The 24849-nt window shown below is 35.5% G+C and overlaps 1 protein-coding gene across 1 annotated transcript in view; it reads right to left on the bottom strand.

The window, feature by feature from the left end:
* CNTNAP2 (contactin associated protein 2) overlaps nt 1–24849 on the bottom strand; it is a 1376829-nt gene that overhangs the window by 872879 nt on the left and 479101 nt on the right. The window contains exon 9 of the mRNA XM_077159101.1: nt 12818–12924. Coding sequence (XP_077015216.1) covers nt 12818–12924 — 107 coding nt within the window. The remainder of the gene's footprint in view (nt 1–12817; nt 12925–24849) is intronic.

Genomic DNA, 24849 nt, shown 5'->3' with positions numbered 1-24849 from the left:
TTTCAATGTTTGACCTTATGACTAATTGGCCAATAGCTGAAAGGAGAAATTTTCTTAAATAGCTCAAATTTCACATCAGGGGCTGTAATCACAGAATAGTACATCCTATAATCAGGCAGCAAATATTTCCTACACCTTTCTCAAATGGATCAATGAATGTGCAGTTCCAATACTTCTTTCCCAGAACTCTTTGCTGTCAGACAGCACAAATGTGCTAATAAGTGAGAATCTCTCCCTTGTGGAAGTTCAGGATATTTTCTTCTCCCTCACGTAGCTTAAGTCAGCCTGAGTTGAGTTATACAAAAAGTTCCACATGAATGCAAGCTATTGGTGGTAGGGTAATGTATAGGAATCCTGTATTTTATGTATGATTGTTCTCTAAACCCACAACTTCTCTAATAAAAAAAAAGAGTTATGCAAAGAAAAAAATTCTCCTTGTCAATGAATTAACAAACCTTGAGTCAATTATCAAGTGTCCGGTAGTTTAAGCACTTGGGGAATAATTGATCTGGTGTGCCAAAATTCAGGTTTTATTAATTCAGAAAGTCTATACCCATGCCTCCCAAACTGAAAGGAAATCTTAACATAGTAGTATTTCCTCAGTGTGTGTTTTCCATTGGATGCTTGAATGTTCTCTAAATGAGGCAATTAAGTAACAGATAGCCATATGGTAGAAAAGACAGATAGGCTTTTTCTAGACCTTTGAATTCCACTGCAGTATTATAGATAGAAAGAATTTCCCTATTCCAAACAAAACTCTTGGAAGTGTTTCTTTATCCAGTCTAACCAGATGTCCACACTCAGCCTTATCCAGCATGGTGAAAACTGATCACATGATTTGGCAAGCAAGACATGTTTAACTGATGCCTCAACACACTTTGATATGACAGAGATTCTTATCAGGATGTTTTAGTGTCTGCTAATGAGTAACAAAAACAATTTTGTGGGTGTCAACATTGGTTGGCACTAGGTTGACTTTCAAGAGTGGGATAGCCATATTTTGCAGACTAAAGCCATGATGGCAGCTTTGGGAAAGAAACATATGGAATCAAGGGACAGCAAGCTCCACTTTTAAAAAACCAGGCTCTTTAGTTAAATTCATATAAATTTAAAGGACTTCATTTTTACTTAGATAAGTTAAAAGTTTTCAAATGGCATATTTGACTGAAATTTGAAAGAAGCCAGATATGAGAACATCCAAACAGTCAAACAGAAAAAAAAAATGTTTTTGGAAACTGCTTTGCTTTCCATGGAAGATTTTTGCTTCTGAATGGTGTTAATCATCTTTATCAATATAATAGCAAATTATTTAGAGGGTGTTTTAAGTTGCCAGAGCTGCTGTTTCTGCTTTGTAAAGCTGCGGGAATGCAGTATACCAGAAATGGGTTGGCTTTTCCAATGGGAATGTATTTACTAATAAATTTACAAATGTCCCAATTAAGTCATCAACAGGATGATGCGTGGACTCTGAAGACACACAGCCTGCATCTGGGACACCTCTCTCACATGGGAAGGTACATGGCAACATCTGCTGGTCCTTCTTTCCCAGGTTTCATTGCATTCAATTTCTGGCTTCAGTGGCTCGGCACCCTCTCTCAGCTTCTCTGATGCTCTACTTTTTTTTTTTTTTTAACATGGGCAGGCACCAGGAATCGAACCCGGGTCCTCTGGCATGGCAGGCAAGCATTCTTGCCTGCTGAGCCACCGTGGCCCGCCCTGATGCTCTACTTTGTGTGCTTCTCTACCCATTTCTCTGTATGTCCTTTAGCCTCTTAAAAAGGACTCCAGTAAAAGAATTAAGACCCACCTTGAATAGGATGGGTCACAACTCAATGGAAATAACCAAAACAAAAGGTCCCATCTGCAAGAGGTCTGCCATCCACAGGAATGGATTAAATAAAACATGGCCTGGAGTGGTGTGACGGTGGCTCAGTGGCAGAAATCTTGTCTGCCATGCCGGAGACCCAGATTCGATTCCCGTTATCTGCCCATGCAAAACAAAAACAAACGTGACCTTTTCTGTAGCACATAAAAGCTTCAAGTGGGTTGGCTTAAACAACAAGCATCTATTGGCTCTGTCAGTTTGTATGCAAGGCTGGCTTTCTCCAGGAAGAGATGATGTTTTGATGCTGGCTGCTGGCACACCTTGGGTTTGTGGGATTTGTGGTCACATGACCTTGCCCTCTCCTTTCTTCTCCTCTTCAGATTTCCTGCTGACTTCTGGACCTTTATAACACCTCCAATAATCCAGCCTCTTTCAGTTGGGCCACACCTTATCTAAAAATAATGTCTTCAAGTATAAATAAGTTACTATGCATAGACATGCCGATGGATATTAAGAACATGTCTGAATTGGGGCACATAATCAAATCTACCACAGGCAGACAATTTAGTTCCAGATATCAAAAACTCAAACTATAATTTTCTCAGCATTCTTCTGCCAGGATGGATTGGAAAGTAGCAGCAAAAAAGCAGACTGTAACAGCAATGAAAAGGAATGGAGAGAGTTCTTTATTCACCAGATTTTGTAAATAAACAGGACTTAATAATCTTTCTTCAAGTTCTCATCATATGAAAGACGAAAAATCATAAGGTTCATTACTGAGTATTTTTTTCATAGATGGCACTTGACAATCACAACCCCCATATCTTGATTTTAGAAGACATGCATTTGACACATTTGGGTTATAGGTGGGAGAGATCATGAAAGGAGACAGTTTCTTATTCTGTCAGATTTAGGTTGGTAATCTCAAAGTAATCGTAAAATTCATTATCAGTTGTTATCTAAAATTATACTAGAAGACAAATAATGAGGCTAACTTTAGTAAAACAAAACATTTTTCTCACATTCCGGAAAAAGAGTTGAGAATAGAATAAGTGGCATCAAATAATCCCAACGGTTCTTCAAACATGCTTTTTGAACATGTAGCTGTAACGAGCCTTCCTTATTTCAGAAATAACTATGATCCAATAGACGAAAGGCAGAACTCAATGCTATTTTCAGATACATATGGTATACAGAACTCAAATCTTTCCTCTAAAGGATATAGCTAAAGTTGTTTCATGGTAAAAATAACCGATGAAGAGTTGAGGTATTGAAGAGTAGATAACTCAACCTTCTTACTCCACTCTGCATTCTACTGTGCCTCTGGCCTAACCTCTGAACAGTCTTACAATTCCCACCATTGCTATAATCTTTTGAGAATTGGGCTGGATATTTTACATATTATCATTATCTTTCACAGCAATATTAGCTGGCAGATAGTATTGTTTTTCCTTTATTAATAATGAAACAGGGTAATGGTGTGCATGTAAACCAGCTATCCCCCTCTCCCCCCAAAAAAGTAATTTGATGTGTAGCATTTGACAATTTCTATGGTGCAAATTCTCCCATTGGGGCATACTTCAAGCTATAATGTCTTAACAATCAACAAAAAATTCTGGACTATTTAACCATCAGCTCTGATGAGGAGGGTGGAGCCTGTCCAGCACACCATCGCACAGGGACCCGGAAGTCTAGCAATGTCCCCAGTTTCATACAGCAGATGAGGGTCTGAATGAGTACTGCCACTGAGGTTTGACAGACTCCAAGCTCATTCTGTTCCTTCTGCAGCGTTCACGTTCATTTCTGCCCTTGGATTTCTGCTTCACCACCCCTAACATTTTTTTTCCTGTTATTCTTCTCCTAATTACCAATGTAACAGGGTCCACTTCCTACCTGAACCCCTTCCCCAAACACCTTGGTTCACAATGTCTCTCATATTGCACATATTGGTCACTACACCAATTTGACACATAAGCATCTGCTTCCTTCTGTTAATAGTTTAATGCTTTCTTATTGCCTATCCTGTTTCCCTTTTTAAGTATTTGTCTACCTCTGCAGAAGCAGGATCTCGTATCCATATAGAGTGCTGAGTACAACATAGAGAGTTATTGACTAAATTGAATAGGTCTACGAATTAGAGATAATTCTATACACCAAGTTTTAAATGCTAAATGCTTTAAAGCTTAATCTCAATATGAAAGTGAAAACTAGTTTCTGATTTGGGAACAAATTAAGAGATCAAAGGAGAAGCATGACTATTTGTAACTCTCCTTTCTCATTTTTGGAGAAGATACAAAACTCTTCTATGTTTCCTTCAATATCTTCCAATTAAACTAGCATCCCTCCTTCTGTCCTATTTCCCATAACCCAACCTGACAAAGGTGTAGAAATGGGTGTTTTCTCCTTTTTTTTCTTACTCTGAACCTTAGACAGACAGTCCTTGGGATACAAACTATAGGGGACATTAATGAATAATGCCAACTCCCTAAAGACCTGGCACGGGCATTTATCACATCTGAGAAGTTCACAGGATCACAGCTCATCTCTACAGTAGTCTGCATTTTAATATGCACTTGCAGATCAACTTTTTGCAAAGTTTTTTATTCAAAGAGAAACGTTTTTGAAATTATAGAAAGTCTTTGTAAGACTGAAATTAAATCCTTTCTTTCTATTTTTAATCGTAGCCATCTTTCCAAAGTAAGGCATGAAAGAAGAGATTAATTTGAAATTGGGGTTGACTTAGAAATGTAAAGGTCCTTGGGCTGTGTTTCTCCAAATGACCTGCACTATTTTAATTCAATGTAATTTATTTGGTTGTAGCTGAAAGATAGAATAGGATGGCCTTTAAACCCCTTCCCGGGATTATTATACAGGTAGCACATTCCCACTTCTTTCCATCTAACATTATCTGTAGATACCAGGTGAAAATGTGAGTAAAAGAGCTGCCGGGATTATTGTTTCTCTTTGTAATAAGTGTGATTGCAGGAAGTGACACCAGTATCATTTCGCTGTTGCCTCAAATGCTTCAGCTCTGCTGAGAAAGGCAGCTTCTCATTCTGAGAAGATACACAGCCAAGCAGGGGCTTGTTGATATTTTAGTGGTGCATATTCTGTGGAAGACTATATTCTTTATCTAGCACCATACTGCCTTGCATCTTTCTCACCCTGTTTTTTTCTTTTTTTCTTCTGTCTATTTTGTAAGGGAAAAAAGGGCATAAAACGAATGAACTAAAAGTGTAAGCTGCAAAAATACAATTGCTTAAAATATGGAGACATTTAATAGCAGAAATAGTTTCACTCCATGCAATGAATTTTTAATAAGAAATTTTCATGATTTTTCCATATATCTACATGTACAAATATTTTTTAAATATGAAAACTACCAAGCTAGGTTATGAAAGGTAAGCATGTAGTGCAATTTATTTCTATTTCATAGTTCCAACGAACTAGAGATATTGGAACTAACTAAGATTACAGAAACTTTTATTTTTAACGAGATTATACACTTCTTTAAGAGAGAGAGGATATTTAATACTATATCCAAATAATCTGCTCACCTTCATTCTCTACCCCACCCTCCAGCACCTACCACATACGTGGCACAGAGTTAGCTCTCAACATATTAATGAATGAATAAAAACGAATAAGTGGTGTCAGGAATATAGGCCCTCTGGGTCTCGTGGTCCTGCATTGTGCCACATATCCACTCCTGCATGACAAGGACACACTAAGGACTTGCAGTGGGCAGGTGCTTATGAATTGAAAGGGAGGATGAAAGAGAGATAAAACTGGAAAAATTAACTGTCAACTTGGTAACAAATAGGCACAGTTTGGTCATTTAATGCCATACCTATCCTAGAAGCAGCCAATATACCCTATGCATGTAAATCAGTCAGTAGGGCCATTAGAGTTTCTCACAGAGCCTTTTATCTTTTGGGGTTTAAAATTAAGGTCACCCCTGATCTTTTCCTTGAGAATCACAGCTATCAAAACATGGTCTATATGCTGAAGGCAGGCTATTTCAATTATCAGTATTTTATGTGATTTATAATCCAACTAAAAATTTGCAGAGTCAGAAAGTAGATTAGAGGTTATCAGAGGATGGGGGAAGAGGGAGAGGTCCTGGGGAATGTTTGTTTGGAAAAAAGAAAGAAAAGAAAAAAGAAAACACAAAGTCACAACTACATTATTTTTACAAAATTGTTTGTAATGGTTGTAATATTGGTTAATATTTGTTGAGCCTCTACCACGTCCAGAAACCATGCTAAGCATTGTTAAAGTATTCATTATTTTATTTAATTCTCAAACACTTAGTCTCATTCCATTGATGTTAGTGAGCTGTGGCATGTGCTGGCAGAGCTGATTTTACCCATTGTGAAACTGATGAAATATACACTAGTATGCCAAGAATGTTTAAGGAAATGGAGGATTTTTAGGGTATGCAAAAGAGTCATTATCAATAAGAAAGCTCAGATGACAGAGAAACAAGGTTGGGCATAGACCAACTTTATATATATATAAAGAGGTTTGTTTCAAAATCAGAGTTTCTGACTTCAAACCTTAAATTCTTGTTCCTTTCCATAATTTCCCTGTATCAAGGATTCTCATATGATAGCATCTAATATATCAAAGGATTACTATGTCTTATTATTTAAGCCTTGCACCAATTTTAAGGACATTTTTTGTCATTCGATATTAATGCTGAATGAACACCATCAATATTCAGTGGTGAATATTGAATATTAATACTAGATGGTCAAAATTTAAACATATCTCTATCTATTTTAGAATCACCTGCACAGCCAATGTGTACACTCTGAGCTATTTTTTTGTTGTGTAACTTTGTTGTAACTTTGCCAACTGTTCCTTTATATTACAAGTTACTTTAATGAGCTGTGTTTTAACATGCAACTCTGCTACTGTTCCTATTTATTCCCACAAGTTACTTTAATGAACCATGTTTTAACATGGCACAGGGTTTCCCTCAAATATTATTTAAAATATGAGGTTTGCCCATATACTAAATTTTTTATTTCACACCTCTTGTTTGTTTCTATTTTTGTTTTTCACCACTTTCTGTATCCCACTCATCCATCTTTTACTCTTTGCCTTTCTTTTTATATTCTCCTTTTTTCTCTTTAACTTGAATCTCGCTTCATAGCTTCACTACTTTCATGAGTTAGTATGAAGGACATTGATTTAAAAAGAAAGGACAAAACCACCTCTCATTGCTCTTTACACTCTCTATCTCTCATTCATTCTTTGATTCAGTGCATATTCACTGAGCAAGTATTATGCGGTGGCAGGACCCTTGGAATAAATTGTGGACAGTACTATATCCTCCCAGAAATTATAGTCCGGTGTATGAAACATATATTATTAAAGAATTACAAAAAAAAAAAAGCAAAATCACCACCATCACTAATGCTAAGAAGGAAATATATATCTTAAAATAGAAGGATTTGATCTTTATATATATAAAGAGATTTGTTTCAAGGAATTGACTCATGGAATTGTGCGTGCCTGGCCAGTCTGAAATCTGCAGGGAGGGTTGGTGGGCTGGAAAATCAGCTAGGAGTTGATGTTTTAGTAATGAGGCATAATTTCTTCTTTTCTAGGAAATCTCAGTTTTTACTTTTAGGGTCTTCAACCTTATTGATTGAGGTCTTCCCACGTTATGGAGGTGAATATTTATTTAAAGTCAATGGTTGTAGATGTTAACTACTTCTATAAAATATCTTCACAGCAACATCTAGATTACTCTCTGACCAAACAACTAGGTACCATAACCTAGCCAGGTTTGACATAAAAATTAACCACCACACAAGGCAGAGTAGAGAGGAGGATGCGCAAATGTTCCTGTGATGGGCCAGAAGAGACATGGGAAGGCTCAGGGCCCGTGTCAAAGACTGAAAGGAGACTGGTGGGACAGGAGAGAAGGGAGGAAGGGAACTTCTGGCAGAAAACTGGGCTAAAAATGTTGTCATACCAAGCAGGCCCTTGTAAGGCAGTTGAAGTTACATTACAGACCTAGTAGGCCCAGATTCTATTCAACAACCACCTTTTTAGAGCAGAGTTCATATTCCAAGTTGTCTTCATTGGTGCCTAAGTTTGTGTTAGTTCCAAATGGATGGAAGTACCGGATTTCTTAGTGTCAATAACTCTAGTTGTTAATGTCTTAGGTTAGTCCGACTACAACTAGGTAGAATACATTTCTTTTTTGAAATTGTGCTTTGAATTAAATTACTTATGAGTATAATGGGCTATAAATAACACAGATCAGCTGTTGCAAAGCACCACACCTTCTATGTGTGCAGTAATAAAATGCATTGCAACTTATGGTTTATAAATTTATGGACCCAGAGTACCAGCTCCAGAGAACAGAAAGTTAAATAGTTTCCCTTTACATGTCAATTTTTTACTTATACTCGCTAGTTCAAATTTTATTTTGTGCATGTGTGGCAACATCAGGACCTATTACTTCTTTGCATATCAGAATTTAGAAATAACATAATTTGAAAATTAGAATATCTGTTTAGACAATCTAGTTTATCCCTCTTACTGCATCTGGAAAGAGTCATGTTAATGTATCTGGGCGAGTTGAACAGCTCTCCTTAAAAAAAAAAGATATCTGGAAAAATGTTCATTTTCCCTTAGTATGAAGGTATGGCATTTAACAATTCTTCAAGTCTCTGTCTCAAAACATTACCTTTCTTTGTCAAATACCAAAATACTATCCTTTACTCATTTGCATATTTTAAATGCAAAAAGTTTTATACCTTCTGATATGTTCTGGGGATTTTTAGTGCACTTCCACATAAGAGACAATCTATAGATATAAAACTGGCTAATGTCAAAGAGAGGACCCAGAAACATTTTAAGTATCTACAAAGCCTTGAAATAAGGGACAGCTTTTTGGAATTAATTAACATAAAGTAGAATCATAACTGTGAGAGTGTAAAGAACACATGCACACACCAAAAAAGAGATTTAATTAGATCTTGAGATTTTGGAAGATTGAAAGGTGAGCTTGGAGAGTAACTGAAAAGTGTGTAATACAGCACTGCTAAGAAAAGAGACTATCTAAGCACATGAATTTTGTTCATAAAAAGGGACATTATTACATTCTTGGGAAAGTGAAGTGGGTGTATATCAAGATACAAATAGATTTTAGAATGAAATGAAAAAAAACTGTTTGATGTGGTCATTTTATTATCTTTGTTATGATTTTATGTTCAGATATGCAGCCTCTTATTAAGTTCTCTGAAATTCATTGAGACTGGAATACCTGCATAAGAAAGTTTTAAAAGCATAAAACTGGAACAATTTAATATGTCAGCATTTTATTACAAACTAGACACTTTTCGTTTTGGACGACAGAAATTCTCTCTCCTTTTTTTGTGTTCTAACCCGTCTCTGCTAATCTTTGACTTTTTCAGTGGAATTTCTCACCCAAAGTATGTCATCTTAACTCCTAGGGGGAGGGGTTTACAAATGACAAACCTCTGAGCCCTATACACAATATATTTGAAATGCAATTGCAATGTATAAACAAACATATATTAATTTAGAAGGCTTACAGATGACTTTTCCTATTTCTTCTGAAAAAACACACTACGACAATCAAGCATTCACTTCAAGCCCCAAATCATCCATGGAAACAATTGAAATAACAAGCAGTATAGGATGGCATGAAATTAAGTGACAAATTTTGTGATGTGGACAGTAGTTGGTGCCAAAGTTCAGAGGAAAAGGATGTTTGCTCTGAAAAGGATGAAATGGCAAAAAATGTACTGAGTGCCGACAGCATGCTAAGGCTCTCCCTGGTGTCGTCCCTGAGTCATCTCACTGGATCCCACAATGGCTATATGAGGTGGGGGCTATTACTGAATCCATTTCACTTATGAGAAAACTGAAGCTCAGAGAGTTCATGTGTCCACATTACAGTGAGTCAGTAGTAGAGCCAATTTCAAACTCAGGGAGTCCAACTTAGCAAAAAGGGCACCCAGGTTCCATCTTGGACTAACAGGCTATGCCGGGGTGGCCAACAGGCCACGGGGAGCAATTGCTGTCTCATCCTGACCGAGCTGGGACCAGTGCAGAAAATGTGCTAAAATATTTTGTGGCCTAACTGTAACGTATGAAGTTCTACCAAATGTTTAATTAATCTAAACTTTAGACTATCGTTAGTTCTTCTTGACCTTTTAAAACTTTCACTATTTAAAAATTACCCGATAGTTAATAGTATAATTACGAAATGTGCTATCATCAATTTAACAAATGTAGCACACCAATGCAAGGTTTTTCTAATAGGGTGGTATATAGAAATCCTATATTTTATGCATGATTGTTCTATAAACCTACAATTTCTCTATAAGGAAAAAAATTACCCTAACTACTTTTCAAAAGGGATGCTTGGTCTTCTGCAGGAAGTGCAGGAAAATGTTTAATAATATTAACAAAGATCAAAACCACAGAACACGAATAACTGAAAATTTCAGTTCATTGTTTCTTAGAACTGTAAAGGACCCATAGCAAACGTTTAATCCACAGAGAAATAAAGTAAGTCCAAGAGAAGTTTAAATGACTTGCTATGAAAGGGCACAGAAAATGACACTCTCAAGACCTGTATCAAAAGCAGTGTCTCAGGTGGGCCACAGTGGCTCAGCAGGCAGAGCTCTCACCTGCCATGCTGGAGACTGGGGTTCGATTCCCAGTGCCTGCCCATGTAAAAAAAAAAAGCAGTGTCTCTTCTCATCAGTGTTCTTGCTATAAATGTAGTCACCAACTTGGTAAAAACATAAAATTGTCCATTCTGTATTGAACTGAACTGCATGTATTATATATTTATATAAAATGCAATGAGCTATGCCAGATTCTCTCAACTTTTAACTAATCTTTGGAACTAACTGAAAGATCAATCAAGTCCTTCAATATATTAGGAAGCATACTATTCAATAAGCAGCAAGATGCATTTTTCAAAGTAAAAGAGTATCCAGGCGATATTTTCTTTAATTATGCATTATGGTCTTTTAACCCTTGTTTATGCACACACTTGATTTTTCTAGATTATGGCTTTATTAAGAGAAAACAACAAGGAATCAGACTTTCATTGTTAAAAGGAATGATTACACTTTTATATATACAAAAGCGGAACAAGGTAGAAGTAGGAATTAGTGCCAGGGAATAAGGTAATTTCCCTGTCTTTCATTTAGCGTTTGCCATTAGAGTCAAACCTAAAAATACTTTTGAATATTTGGAGTTATTACTCTTAAGAAAAAGAAAAACCTCAAGAGTTCCACCAGCTGCATTTTCCCCCCAAAACTGTCTTTTCTTTTGCTATATATTTCAAAGATAGAAGCAGCTACAAAAACAAGAATTATTTGCTTTTCAATTCAATACCAAACCTGTCACTGGGAGAAGAAACCTTTGTAAACATTGCCAATTACTTCTCTTTGTTTTTACTTCATATTTCCAAATTTTAGGAAAAAGATCCCTACACTTAAAGGTGGTTTTTAAAACGTGCTAAAGGGATACCGTTGGAGTAAAGAAGGTACCTAGAATTTTAAAAATTTAACATTTTATAAAGAATAATCTTACTTATAACTTCTTGCTTTAAATTAATTTATGTATTAATCTGCTTTATTGTTCATTAAATACTTTTTTACATACTTATATGTAAATACATTATAAATAATCTATACTTAGTATCTGTTTTCACTCTCTTTGCACATCTACCCATTAAAGTTAGTTTTTCTAGTCCTTGCTTCCTCTTGTTTTTTTTGACATCTTCCTGAATGAATATATAAGTGTAGTAAAAAGAATTTCCAACACCTTGTCTTTGTTAACTGAGGTCCTGCTACACGTTCTGAACATAATTTCTTACACAAAAAACAGTGAAATGGAAAGGCTCAAAGAACTGAACTGAAGTTTTACCATCCCCAAGAGACTACTCTGAGAATATTCTGCTTGCCATTATTTCTCAAAAGTAAAATAGAGAGAAAGCAATGTATATAATCAGAGGGTTTAGATACCTGAGTTTTAGTTTTTTAGCATACTGAGAAAAGATTACATCTCTCTCATTTTCTCCATCTCTCTTTAACACACACACACACACACACACACACACACTACACACCTTAATGACCCCCTTCTCTCAACAGTAGGCTACATGGAAAATCTTTCAAAAGTGCTTTGCAAAAGGCCATGCAGTAGTGGAAAATTAATATTGCTATAATAAATAATTATAATAATTATTATAATTAATATTAACATTAATTAATTACAATTAATATTACAATTTAAGGGTTAGCATTCCTTTAAAAATAGTTTTTGAAGTTCAACTTCAAAAGATCTAACTTTTACTTAACTTTTCAGGATAAAGCTATCATATTAAAGAAGGCACATCTGTATTTTCCTAGTCAGGTTTGCATGTTATTTATTTTAATAGCTGTCATTTTATTTTTATGCTTCAATTTTAAATATACAACTTTTGTTAACTTCTTACCATTTTCTGACTCATTTTTTTCTTCTGCTCTAAAAAAATGTGACCAAATAGTAGTAATAGAACATGAGATAACCACTGTTCAGGAACTAAATGTTTTGAAGTTATATTCTGTCTCTCTCTCTCTGATGAACTGATAAATGGGAATCCATTCAGAGCTGTCCCATTAACATAATTACCAAACAATCTATCTGTACAGACATAGCTTAGATACACCGAGGCAAATTGAGATTGGATCACTGTTCCAATCTCAACTACATGTTTACAGAACACTGGAAGTATTGGTTATCTTTTTTCAGTCATTAGGCATGAAGCAATATACTTTGACAATGAGATTACCATTTTCTGGGGAGCTACAATGAAATCTGGGTTCTTTGGGGTAAGTGATTTAGTGCATGGACTAATGAAGTTGCTGAGCTTAAAGCACAGCTGAAGACCCGGGACCCTCATGCAATTTCACGATTAAAGTGAGATAAATTGGCACTCACAGTTGTGGCAGGTGGCTCCACTGTATCCTGTCTCATCACAAGCGCACTTGAAGCTGTCCCACGTTTGTGAGCACTTTCCACCATGCTCACAGTGATTGGGCACACATCTGTCGGAGAAAAAGACAAACAAATAAACCAACAACAAATGAGATTTATGAGTGGCCAAATTCCAAGCTGTCTGGGCAATATATCATTTCAATGCCAGTTTGCCTTATCAAGGCAATTAATCCTTGTTAGTTTAAGCAGATTAATAGGATTCATGATGGAAGGTGCCAACCACACAAAAGATGATATATCACAGGCTTGGTGTTTCCCATTTTTGAGTAAACAGAAGAAATTAACAAACAGTTGAGGGCTGTATTTGCATACCACTGATTCAATTTACTCTCCTGTTGCACAAAAACAAAGCTCAATTTCCTCCCGGGGAGAGGTGAAAGAAAGATAAGCCATCTTGTTTCCTGTGCTGTTCTTTCCTTTATCAAGACCACTATCAAGTTAGAGAGGGGTAATACTGAGTTTCTCACAGCAATTTGAATTTTTAAATCCTTCCATGTACCAGCACGAGAATATACTTGTCTCATAAGAAAAGGTTTCTTCTGGCCATAAGAAAGAATGAAATTCTAAGACATGTTGCAGTATGGAAACCTTGAAAACATTATGCTCAGTAAAACTAAGCAAGACACATAAGAACAAATGATGTCACTTATAAGATATGTCTAGAAATAGCAAATTCACAGTAATGGAAAGTAGATTAGAGGTTGCCAGAGGATGTGTGTAGGGGAAAAAGGGGAGTATATGTTTAGTGGATTAAAAAAGTACATTACTCTAAAATTGTGTTATAGTTTCTAATTGCCCTGAAAATACTGTTATGTTGCCCACTACTAGTAAAAACATGAAGCCAGAGATTTGAACTACTGAGAGATAAGCCTACATTCTTTCATGGAAAAAAAAAAAAAAGATTGCGAACACTTAATAGAACCAGTTCTGAAAAAGAAATTTCTATTCCTATTCAGAGAAATAAGTAGGTTTGTTTCCTTTTTTAATTTATTTGTGGATTGGAACACTAATTTGGAAAACTTTGAATTCTCTACTAAAGCATTATGTCAAAAAAGGACAACAACCCGTTATAGGATATTACACAGAATATTTTCCAATTTACTACAGAAAAATAACTTTCAGAAAAGCAAAACAGAAAATATAATAATTGAAGTAACTAGCATGCTGACTACCAAAATAAGTATAAAATTTGTTGCAAAGTCTCTATAAGAACAATGACTCTCAAAAAGAAAAGAACCTCTAGTGCAGCTGGGTGATTGAAGCTGCCTATTTAAAGAGGCAGCAAGCATAACAGAGGGGGGAAATACAGGGTATGTGTTCAAACCTTTGTCTTTCTATTTACTAGATGGGAGATTGTGAAACAATTGAACTTTTCTGAACCTTAATTTTCTCATTTAAAAATGGGGGCAATAATGTTTATTTGATAAACTGTTCCCCTGTTGGAGGTAATGTTTATGGAGCATACAATTGATAGGCAAGAAAGAGAGGGACAATGTATGGGAGGTATGAGCATCTGGATCACCACTTCCAGGGAAGATGGCATAGCTTGAGTATATCCTAGCATCAGCGTAGTTGAAATTGGCTCTGGAGCATTCCTATTTCACCAGCACAAACTCTTTACTTTCTTTTTCTAGGTCCCATTCCCTTATCTTTCCCATCAATTTCTCTCTCTACCTTCCCAACAATCTGATTCTTTATAAAACTGGTTAAGAAGTTCACAGATACCGAAGGTATTAATTGCTATGTTTCAGTATTCACAAAGAGTTCTAGATTCTAATGGGAAACCTTCTAACATATAAGAGCTTCCTGGATTAAAGCAGTAGAATCTCTAATAGTGTGTCATGTCAATGGATTGATAGGACACCTTTCATCATGATGCACAGGTAGTTTCCTGCTGCAAAATGTGATGAGGCTGGCCTCGGGGAAAACATTCTCCTACCCTTGTTAGAGGTTTACCATCAACCCTGTTTAAAACTATTTTTAACAGAGCATAGCTTATGTTGGCATAAGGCTTCCTGATTCTAGGCAGAAGTCTGTTCTTCCACCATGCCTTACAAACTTCTAGTCATGTAACAAACTTTTTTTGAGCATGTGCTGCATGCACAGTACTGAGGGAAATAGAGGATGAATGAGTTTTTTAACTGTCTATGATGAGCTTTTCTGTATATAAATAGACATATTATATAGAGAAAAACTATAATATAAGGTGGAAATGAAAAGCAGCATAAAGCAGGGTTAAATAAAATTGTATGGAGTCTCACACAATGGATCGTATGCAGATTTGGGGCAAAATAAATAGCCTTCGGGTTGAACCTCAATGAATGAATGGACAGGATTGTGGGAGAAGAAAATGAGAGAAAGAGCATGACAGGGGAAAGTACAATATATGTAAAGACATAATGGTGTATTGTCATCATGAGGTGGGAGTGAGAAATTCACTCTCCATTTAAGAGGAATTTGGGTTGGGTGTTGTCAGGTTATAATGACGGATCTTCTCCAAAGACATTATGACCTAGTTAAAGGTGGAGATGGGGGATAAGATTCACATCAAATACAAAACAAGGTAGAATTTGTTGAGTCATAAATGAGATATGAAATGCTATGGAAATTTGGATAATAGAGCCCTTGTGGATAGAGGATAAAGGATTTAATATAGTTTAAAACGTCTCATCTGAGTCTTCAAAGAGGAGTTGCATTTTTATTTATTTAAATTGTTGAAAATTGTTCCTAGCAGAGCAAGAGAAGAAAGCAATGAAAAAGAGATAGAACAAGGGAAGTGACAAGTGAGGTGTGGGTGGTCCAGGGCTGTTAGGGTTCACTCCCATAGCGGCTATAATATACTCAGGTCCCAGATGTGGAGCTCAGCAGCTGCTCTCACATCCAGCAGCCCAGATTATACAAATCATGGTAGGAAGCAATGGGACAGTTGCCGCAAAATAACATAAAACTAAAACATCCTTGATACTTAATTTTGGAATGCGGTATATATATCCCTTTGCCTGGTATAATTACTTTCTAAATAATTGTGGGTTAATATTGGCTCAGCCTAATAATGAAAGTAATTTACATCCGTTCATTATATCAATTAACACAGGGAGACCTATCACAGGAGAGTGCTGAGTAGCAAATGAAAACCAGTATGGAATCGAAATGTGTTTTAAATAATGTACAAAGTAGAAAATCTACAGCACAATGATAAAAAAAACATTTTTGTGTATTTATACACACATACATTCACAAGAATTATATAACTGTGATATGAGAATGACTTAATACTTCTAAAATCCACTATTTAGGATGTTTTTAAAATGCTTCTTTATTTAAATGAATTTTAATATTTTGTTTTTGAAAGTTTCTTATAACCTATATTTAAAAAACTGACATTATACTTATGTTGATTACTTGCATTTAATTCTAAATGGTGGGAAATGTTTACAAATCAAGTTGATTTAAATGTGATTTCAAACTCTAATATTTTATCACTATATTTTAAAAAGTATATATTAGGACCTATTATCAAAAAATTACAAATTAACCTAATTGCTCCCTTCCTAATTATTTCTTTCTTTTCCTGTACTTCCATAGAATCATTTGCATATGTCCAATTATGATTATCACTTTAGGAAATTTTTTTTTGAGCATCTATCACGTCTAAATTATGAGACCCCTGAAATTAGAGATATTCATTTTACAATTTTTTTTTTCTTGCCCAAGTGTGCCTAGCACATACTGGATAGTCAATAAATGTTTACTGATGAACTGACCGCAGGAATGAATGAATACAATGCTAGGAAGTAACATTATGGAACTGAAGGAATTTCAGAGGAAATATCTCTATTCCTGGGAAAATCATGGATTTTTAACATGATTTTAAATTTAAAACCAGATTCTTAATCTAATATACTAATTCTTTCAATAGACCACAGGAAACATAATTTGTTTCATAACAGGGCCTAGCTTGAAAGTTGGAGTCTTATAAAAAAATGAACAAAAAATGTCTGAGCTGCTTCTACTTGAGATCAGGATTAGAAGCATACATGGAAGAAGCTGGCGGGTGTCAATTTGTTGTGATCAAAGAGTTTCAGAAGAACTGATGCATCCAATTAACTCTGTCTCTAGACAGCTCTGGCATCTGAGACTCAGTTGGAATCATCCTTTCAGCTATGGTAATGCTTTTCAAAATGCTTTAGGATCAAACTGCATCACTTTCTCTAATGAAATTTATTTGTACCCCAGTACATAAAACAAACAGAGCTTTCCTTTGAAAGTTCAAATGTCTAACAATTTCTTAACATGGAATCAATAGATACCAGTAGAGCGGCTGTTTTGATGGATGCAACAATTGAATCCATGGTTATGGATGACAGATGCAGTTTTATTTTCTCCATAGCATCCTTTTACTTCTGTACTTGATTTTAATTGCAGAGCCTTGAGAAAATTGGGATTCACAGATATAAGTAACTGCAAATGCTAGCAGATTTATTTGTTTGCAGCAGCTCGCTTTATTATCAATGGATACTACTCAATTAAACAGAGATAGCAGGACAAATTTTTCTTCAAATCTGAAACAAAAATGTTAGTCTGACTGCATAACTGAATGCATTGGTAGTTTTCAAAGCACATTGAGGTTGGTTATGTGTGTGTGTTTTCCCCTACAGTGTTTAAAACAGTTAAGATAGATATTTTAGAAATAAAACCCAAATCAAATTATTTTGTTACTTTTAAAACTACATTTGAGTCTATAGACCCCAAAATAAAAACCACAGAGTTTGAGTGCCAGGACTTCAAAAATCCCCATGAAAATATGCTCACAAAGCACCAAATAACAACTGTGGAGTATTCATCAGAACAGTTTGCTATTACTTGGATCCTGAGTGGTATGCAAAAGCAGTATTTTTCAAACTTTTATGTACATAGGAATCACTTGAAAATCTGGTTAAAATGAGGATTCTGATTCTTTAAATCTGAGTGGAGTCTGAGATTCTATAATTCTAATAAATTCTCAGGTGGTGTACACCTGGTCAGAGGAGCATATTTTGGACAATAAAGTTTCAAAGCATCTCAGGTCTCTAAATCGGATCCAAAGAAAAATGATTATCACTTTTAGGAAAAAAAATTTTGAGCATCTGTCACTTCTAAATTGTGAGACCCCTGAAATTAGAGGTCTTTATTTTATTATTTTATTTATTTTTTATTTTTTATTTTTGCCCAAGTGTGCTTAGCACATACTGGATATGTGCAAAGGTAAATTTGATCTATTTAGCCATTTCTCCTGAGGCTGTACTCTTTCCATACACCTTCCTACCATTTTTATACGATGCATTGAGAATGACATATAAGAATCTCCTCATTTCAGTTAGTAGGTTTAATTATTCCAGAACCTGGCCATAGGCCTCATAATTCATAGAAAGTGATCAATGAATATTAATGGCAGTTTCACTACACCTTGAAGTCAAGTTCAACATTTTCAACCTCAGAATCAGTTTTAATTTCTCTCATTCTTATTTTCAATACAGATACCAGTGATAGGATAGTTAATCTGCTTTTAGATTAATACAAAGTTTACACTTGGGCAATTGAATATGCCTTTTCTAGATTTGCGAAAGGAAAAGACTGTTTCTAGGTTATTTTGTGAATTCTTGGAAAATTATTCAAAGTGATTCATAAATTATCATTGAATTTACAATTTTTTCTCTTCATCTCAGCTCCAATTTTTCCTTTTTGTTTATGAATATAAGAAATTCATTTAGAGGGCCTACTGTCCTTGAATCCTATCTTTTCCCTACTATCAGCTCTCAGAAGTTACTTTCATAATCATGAGTGGAGATTTCTTCTGTATTTACCTTCAGTATTGATCTCGATAATATTTTGTACTCATACTCTCAAAATAATTAGATTTCAATTTCAGGGTAAGGAATATTCTCTTTAGAGTATATATCACTGGCTTATATTTCTTTTATTAGAGAAATGATCATAATTCCAGTGACACTAATTTAACATTTCATTGCTACATAACTTAATTTTATAGTAACATAACCAGAAAAGCTAATGTAATATTGATGGTGCTTCTTCAAAAAGCAGTTTTTATGGAAATATTTAAGTACAGAGATATTTACTATCTTTCCTACATTATGCCCAAAGTTTCCATTGAAAAATAATCAAACAAATTTAGCCTACATTTATCAAACAATTGTACTTTTATTTACATGAACAATATTAACCATTAATTAGCATTACTATATAGGCAATTTTACCAGAATATTTTGCTTCATAAATAATTTTTATTATGGTAAACCTGAGTCCATTTCATCTTGCTTTGTTAATATATTTAGTGCTATAATTTTATAATGTAGTACCCACTGTTTTATGAATAAAACATCTTTCAAGAGATCACAAGATTCACAAAAGGAGAGGGACCATGAAAAATCAATTCCTTCCTTCCCCTGTCTCCAGGTTGAACAGTAGTGAATCAGACCACCCTTCTACTCCAGGCAATATGCTCTAAGACAAACTTTGTAGAAATAAGGAATAAGGGAAGTTTTGCTCTATAAAGAAATTGTATGTATCTGTGAAAATGTAATTAGCAAGCCAAATCTATATATGCCTGATACTAAAAATATTGGTATGGTTCATACTACTTTTATAGAAGAGTTCTGAGGTTTCATGGAAAAAGTTCATCATTGAAGGAAAGTTTAGGTTTAGGTAGCTTGAAAGGAGAAGAAACGCTTTTCTACACGGACAGAAAGTGAGGGTCTGAGGAAGAGCAAAACATAGCTTGATTTAGTGAATAGATGAATTTTGCTAAAGCAGAAGCCCTGTATTCTGGAATAAGGATCACAGCAGAGAATTATAGATGCCTACCACAGAGCCTTATTTTGTTCAGGAAATTGTGTAATATTGGACAGTCCATATGATTTTCAAGAGATTTTGAACGTTGTGAATGGGCAAAATAACAGTAAACCATCAGAGAAATGCATGGTGGAGCTGTATTATATTGACTTCCAATAGAATAGTTTTAACTAACATTGGGATTTAGAACAACATTTTTACAAGCCATGGGAAGAAACTGGCGATGCTTAATACATAAAGTTATTTGATAAAGACATTGTTCTAGTCTGCCAAAGCTGCCAGAATTCAACACACCAGAGATGGATTGGCTTTTACTAAAAGGGGATTTATTTAGTTAAAAACGCACAGTTCTTCAGAGGAAAGGCAGCTAACTTTCATCTGAGGTTCTCTCTTACATGGGAAGGCATAAGGTAATCTCTGCTGGCCCTCTCTTCTGGCTTCTGGGTTCCAACAGCTTTCCCCAGAGAGATTCCTTTCTGTACCTCCAAAGGTCTGAGCTGAGCTGCAAGTGCTGAGGTGAGTTATGCTGAGCTGCTTGGGCTGTGCCGAATTGAGCTCTCTCTTTTAAGCTTCCAATGAATTAAATTAAACATCACTCATTGAGGAAGGCACTCCCCTTAGAGACTGCAGATGTAATCAGCCACAGATGAGTTTCACAAGCTAATGATTCAAATCCACAGCATCAGAGCTAGGTACCATCACCTAGCCAAGATGACACCTGAACTTAACTGCCACAGACATAGTTTAAGATATTAAGCTACTAATATTATGCAGAATAAACTAGAGAGAAAAAAACTAAGGGCATAGAAATCAAGTGAAAAGCTGTTTTAATGTCTTAGGAAAATCACAAAAATATGTAGGAGATGAGACTACAAAGAAACAAAAGAATCGAAGGGGTTGCATTGTTTCAAAAAACAATGAAATCGTTGCCCTCCACCATGCGTGGGATGTGGCATCCAAGGATGAGGGTCTCCCTGGCACCTTGGGATCAACAATTCCATCTTGACCAAGGGGGGGAAAAGAACTGTAATAAAGTATCAGTGGCAGAGAGAGTTCGGGTAGAGTTGTGGGGGATTACTCTGGAGGTTGCTCTTGTGCAAGCTTCAGTTGGACATTGCTGCCTATCAAAACCTGCTGGGCCCTGGCTAGGATGGTTCCAGCTGATCCATAGGGCAGTGTATGGGATCTGCTAGGGTTCCATGCACTAGAGTAGCTTTACCAGAGCCATGTGACCTCCGGATGGGTCCCTGGACCAGATAGGTCCTGAAACCTAGAGGGCCCAGCTCTCCAGAACAACAGGTGGTTCCATCTCCCTACCTCATATTAGTGACAGACCCTTCCAACATGAAAAAGTTAGAATGGCCATAGCCCAAACACCCCTAGAGGGAGGGGTAGGGGGATTGGAGTTGTACAGAGAAGATGGGATTTGGCAAATGAATGTGATTGCTAAATCACTGAATTGATGTCTCGTTTGGACTCTGGTGTCTTGGAGCAGCCAGAAGTAAAAATCTAAAATTGTGGATTTGTAAAGCATGTCAAACTCTGAAATCTGTTCTGCAACTAATTGTGATGTGCTTTGAACTATATTTTTTTACATATATGTTATTTTTCACACACAAAAAAGAAAAAAACATTTGACTGTGATGATAAACAAGTATTTATTCCTTCTAGCCTCCTATATTCTGGAGCAACTAGAAGGGAAAATCTGACAGGATGGTATGGCAGCCCATGACAAACTCTGGGATCTGTCCTAACTACTTGTTGAAGATTGCTTTGAAAACTATTGCTTTCTCATTTCTTTGCTTTGTATATATGTTATACTCTACAATAAAAAGTTAAAAAAAACAATAAAAAGCCTCAAAGTCATAAGATAATGGTATTTAATGAGTTTAGATTTAGACATTGCCAATTTAAGGTAACTTTTTCTTCTCATGCAATTAGAGGTAGGGAAATTTCAAACTCTATAAAACTTTCACAGACAACATATACATAAATATTACGGGGGAGGTGGGCTGTGGGAGGTTTGGGTGTTCTTTTTTTGCTTTTACTTTTACTATTCTTCTTCTATTGATTAATGAAAATGTTCAAAAATCAATAGTGATGAATGCACAGCTATATGATGATACTGTGAACCACTGCGCAATTTGAATGATATATGAAATGCCAGTATATATCTCAATAAAATTGCATTTAAATTTTTTTTAAAAGAAGGAATAGACTTTTAGACAGTAAATGCTAAACTTAAATGCATAGCCTGTACTTCTCCAAAAACGACTTAAATTTAGAATACCTATAAACTGCCACTCCTCAAAAAAAGTTACTAAGCCTCTCTCAGTCGCATCAATTTTAGTGGTGAAAAAACTATGACAACAAAAATACTTAATATTCTTATCCATAGGTAGTTCTTCTACCTCTATCTCCAGCTGAGTATTACTAATTTCCAGGGCAGACCGGAAGGTTGGTGCCAGGCATAAACTAGGCGAGAAATTTGAATATAGGGAAATATCAGCGGAAGGGAGAAAGATGAGAGACCAATAGAAAGAGGAAGAGGTACCTCAAGTTTAGGGAATTATCTTGTTGGGAGAATACAACCATTTGTAGTGGGAAATTTAAAAAGTCACTATGAATTCTAAAATTTTATGGAAAAAAATAAGCAAAAGAATTGGGAATGTTCAGAAGTAGGAACACAATGAGATTATTCCCAAATCCTCGGTAGAAACTAGACACTTAATATGGCTACAATAAACATAAACTAAATAATTGGTACATTAGAGAAAAGACCAATGGAATAGAATTGGGAATCCATAAATAAATTAAAAAAACATTTACAATTTAAATATGCTAATGGTAGCATGTTAAATCCATGGAGGAAACATGGATTACTTAATAATGATGCAAGATAACCAGCTACTCATTTGAGAAAAAGTAGAATGAGATTCCCTACTTCATCCTTCACACCATGATAAATTGTAGATAGATGAAAGATTAAGACATAGAAAGGAAATAAAAGATTTAAAGTATGGTAGAATGCTTTTTGTAGCCTATCATAATAGAAGATATTTCTACTGAAGACACAAACCTCAGAAACCATAGAGTAAAGAATAAATTTGACCACATAAAAATCAAATATATATATATATATCTACATCACCAAAGATAACTAAATTTAAAGACTAACAATAAATTGGAAATTATTTTTAATATGATTGACAAAGGGCAAATTCCTTTTTGATATAAAGAATACCTGTGAATGATAAGAATAATCCAATTGAAACATGAGCAAAGGGCATATGTGAGGTGGTATGCTAAAACAGAAGTACATTTCATTCAGAAATATTAGAATGAAAATGCCACTCACTTGGTGCAGCCTTTTGTAATCCCTATTTTACTAGGATATTCTCATCTTCCACCATATCATAACACTTTACTTATAAGTCCTCTCTGAGCCCTTCTTTAACTCCCCCTTATTAGTTATTGGTATTCTTTAATGGCATCTCTATATAATTTTGTGGAGGGCAGGAATCACGTTTCAGAATCCACCAGAGAACTGCACAGTAAAGTCATTCACTATATGATTATTAGATGAATGAATGATTATAGGTTCCATGAGGGCAGGGATTTTTGAAGTTTTGCTTCTGGCTTTATCCCCAAGCTTCTAGAACAGTGACTGGCACATAGCAGGTGATCCATAAATACTTGTTAAATGATTTTGCAATGCCATTGGAATTAAAATGGGATTCTACTTATTAAAAAAATGTTCTATTCAATCAAAATTTTGAAAATGTAAACATTTGAAGTATATTTCTCTAGGAAATAAATGTGTACTGGGGAGGCAGGCGATGGTACATGTTGCACATAGGACATTTGCTCCTTTGGAGATATTTATCTGTAGGGAGGGAGTATAGTGATCGCTCTTTTCCCTAAGTTCTATTCTGGTGTCTCAATCAAAAGCTTCTGACCTTTTGCTTCATGGAGGACAGTATAATGGGAGGCATGAGCAGAAATGATATACAAAGATGTTGATCACAGAGCTTCTGTCTTAGTAACCGAAGTGACGTGTGGCATTCTTGACAATCAGGATCAAAGTATAATGGTCTGACCCCATCCACTTCTAAAAGAAATTGCTCTACCCAGCTCCCTGTCAAAGGAACAGATGGAGGTGATCATGTGACCCTGCTGCTCTTGTCTGGTTGGACCAGAGTGGGTTCTCAGGTTCTAGAGACCCGTGTGGACAACTGGGCTAAAACTCTTATACAAAACATGTAGGACTAACCAACCAAGATATATGAACCCAGACACCCAAAAGAGAGAAAGTCAGTGGCAGCAAGAGGAAGAGGGAAAAGCAAAGCAGTCTCAACTCTCTTCTTCATCCCCGCCTCAGTGAATCATCATCTTGAAAGTATGTTTTCTGGGGTTGTTCTGCTCAGGAGAAAACATCAGGGGACTGTGTCAGCTGGGTGATGCCCACACTCTTGGCCCCAGGTTTAGGTTGACCATATACCTAAGTTTCTCCAGGACAACCCTAGCCCATATCTGTTATCTGACAATAATTAATAGGGCCACTTTCACTTTCAAAACTGTCACTGTTTGGAAAATAAATTTTATGGCCTCCTATCATTCTCTCAGGGAGATATTTCAGAGCATGTATGCAAGTGAACGGCCAATCCTCCTCGGTTAAATATCTATTAATATTCAGTAAAATAAATTATATATACTTTTTCTTGTAAGACTGTAAGCTTTTCAAGGGTAGGAATCCTATTTCAAGCTTCTTTATCCTTCCTAAATCTTACAGAAAAGCATCTATACAAATGCACTTTTATTTACCTACAAGATATTTATTTTCTTAGAGATACACATATTTGTCTTCAGTCATCTGAAACTTGTTGGGTGACTTGGTTATAGAATTTATCAGTAATTTAATTCATAGAAACCCTGACACTTATGCTCTAGGGCGTAACTGAAATTATGCTTTCCAAATAATTGTCTTGTATCTTTTAATTTAAAAATCTGGACCAGAAATAACTGTCTGATAAATATGCAGATGTATTTTCATATTCCACAGATTAACTAAGAGACACATACATCAATAACAGAAAGCAAATTTTCTATACATTGTTACATAGATA

The sequence above is a fragment of the Tamandua tetradactyla genome, chromosome 1, assembly GCF_023851605.1.
Source record: "Tamandua tetradactyla isolate mTamTet1 chromosome 1, mTamTet1.pri, whole genome shotgun sequence".
NCBI lineage: Eukaryota > Metazoa > Chordata > Mammalia > Pilosa > Myrmecophagidae > Tamandua > Tamandua tetradactyla.
This window is presented reverse-complemented; position numbering and strand designations above follow the sequence as displayed.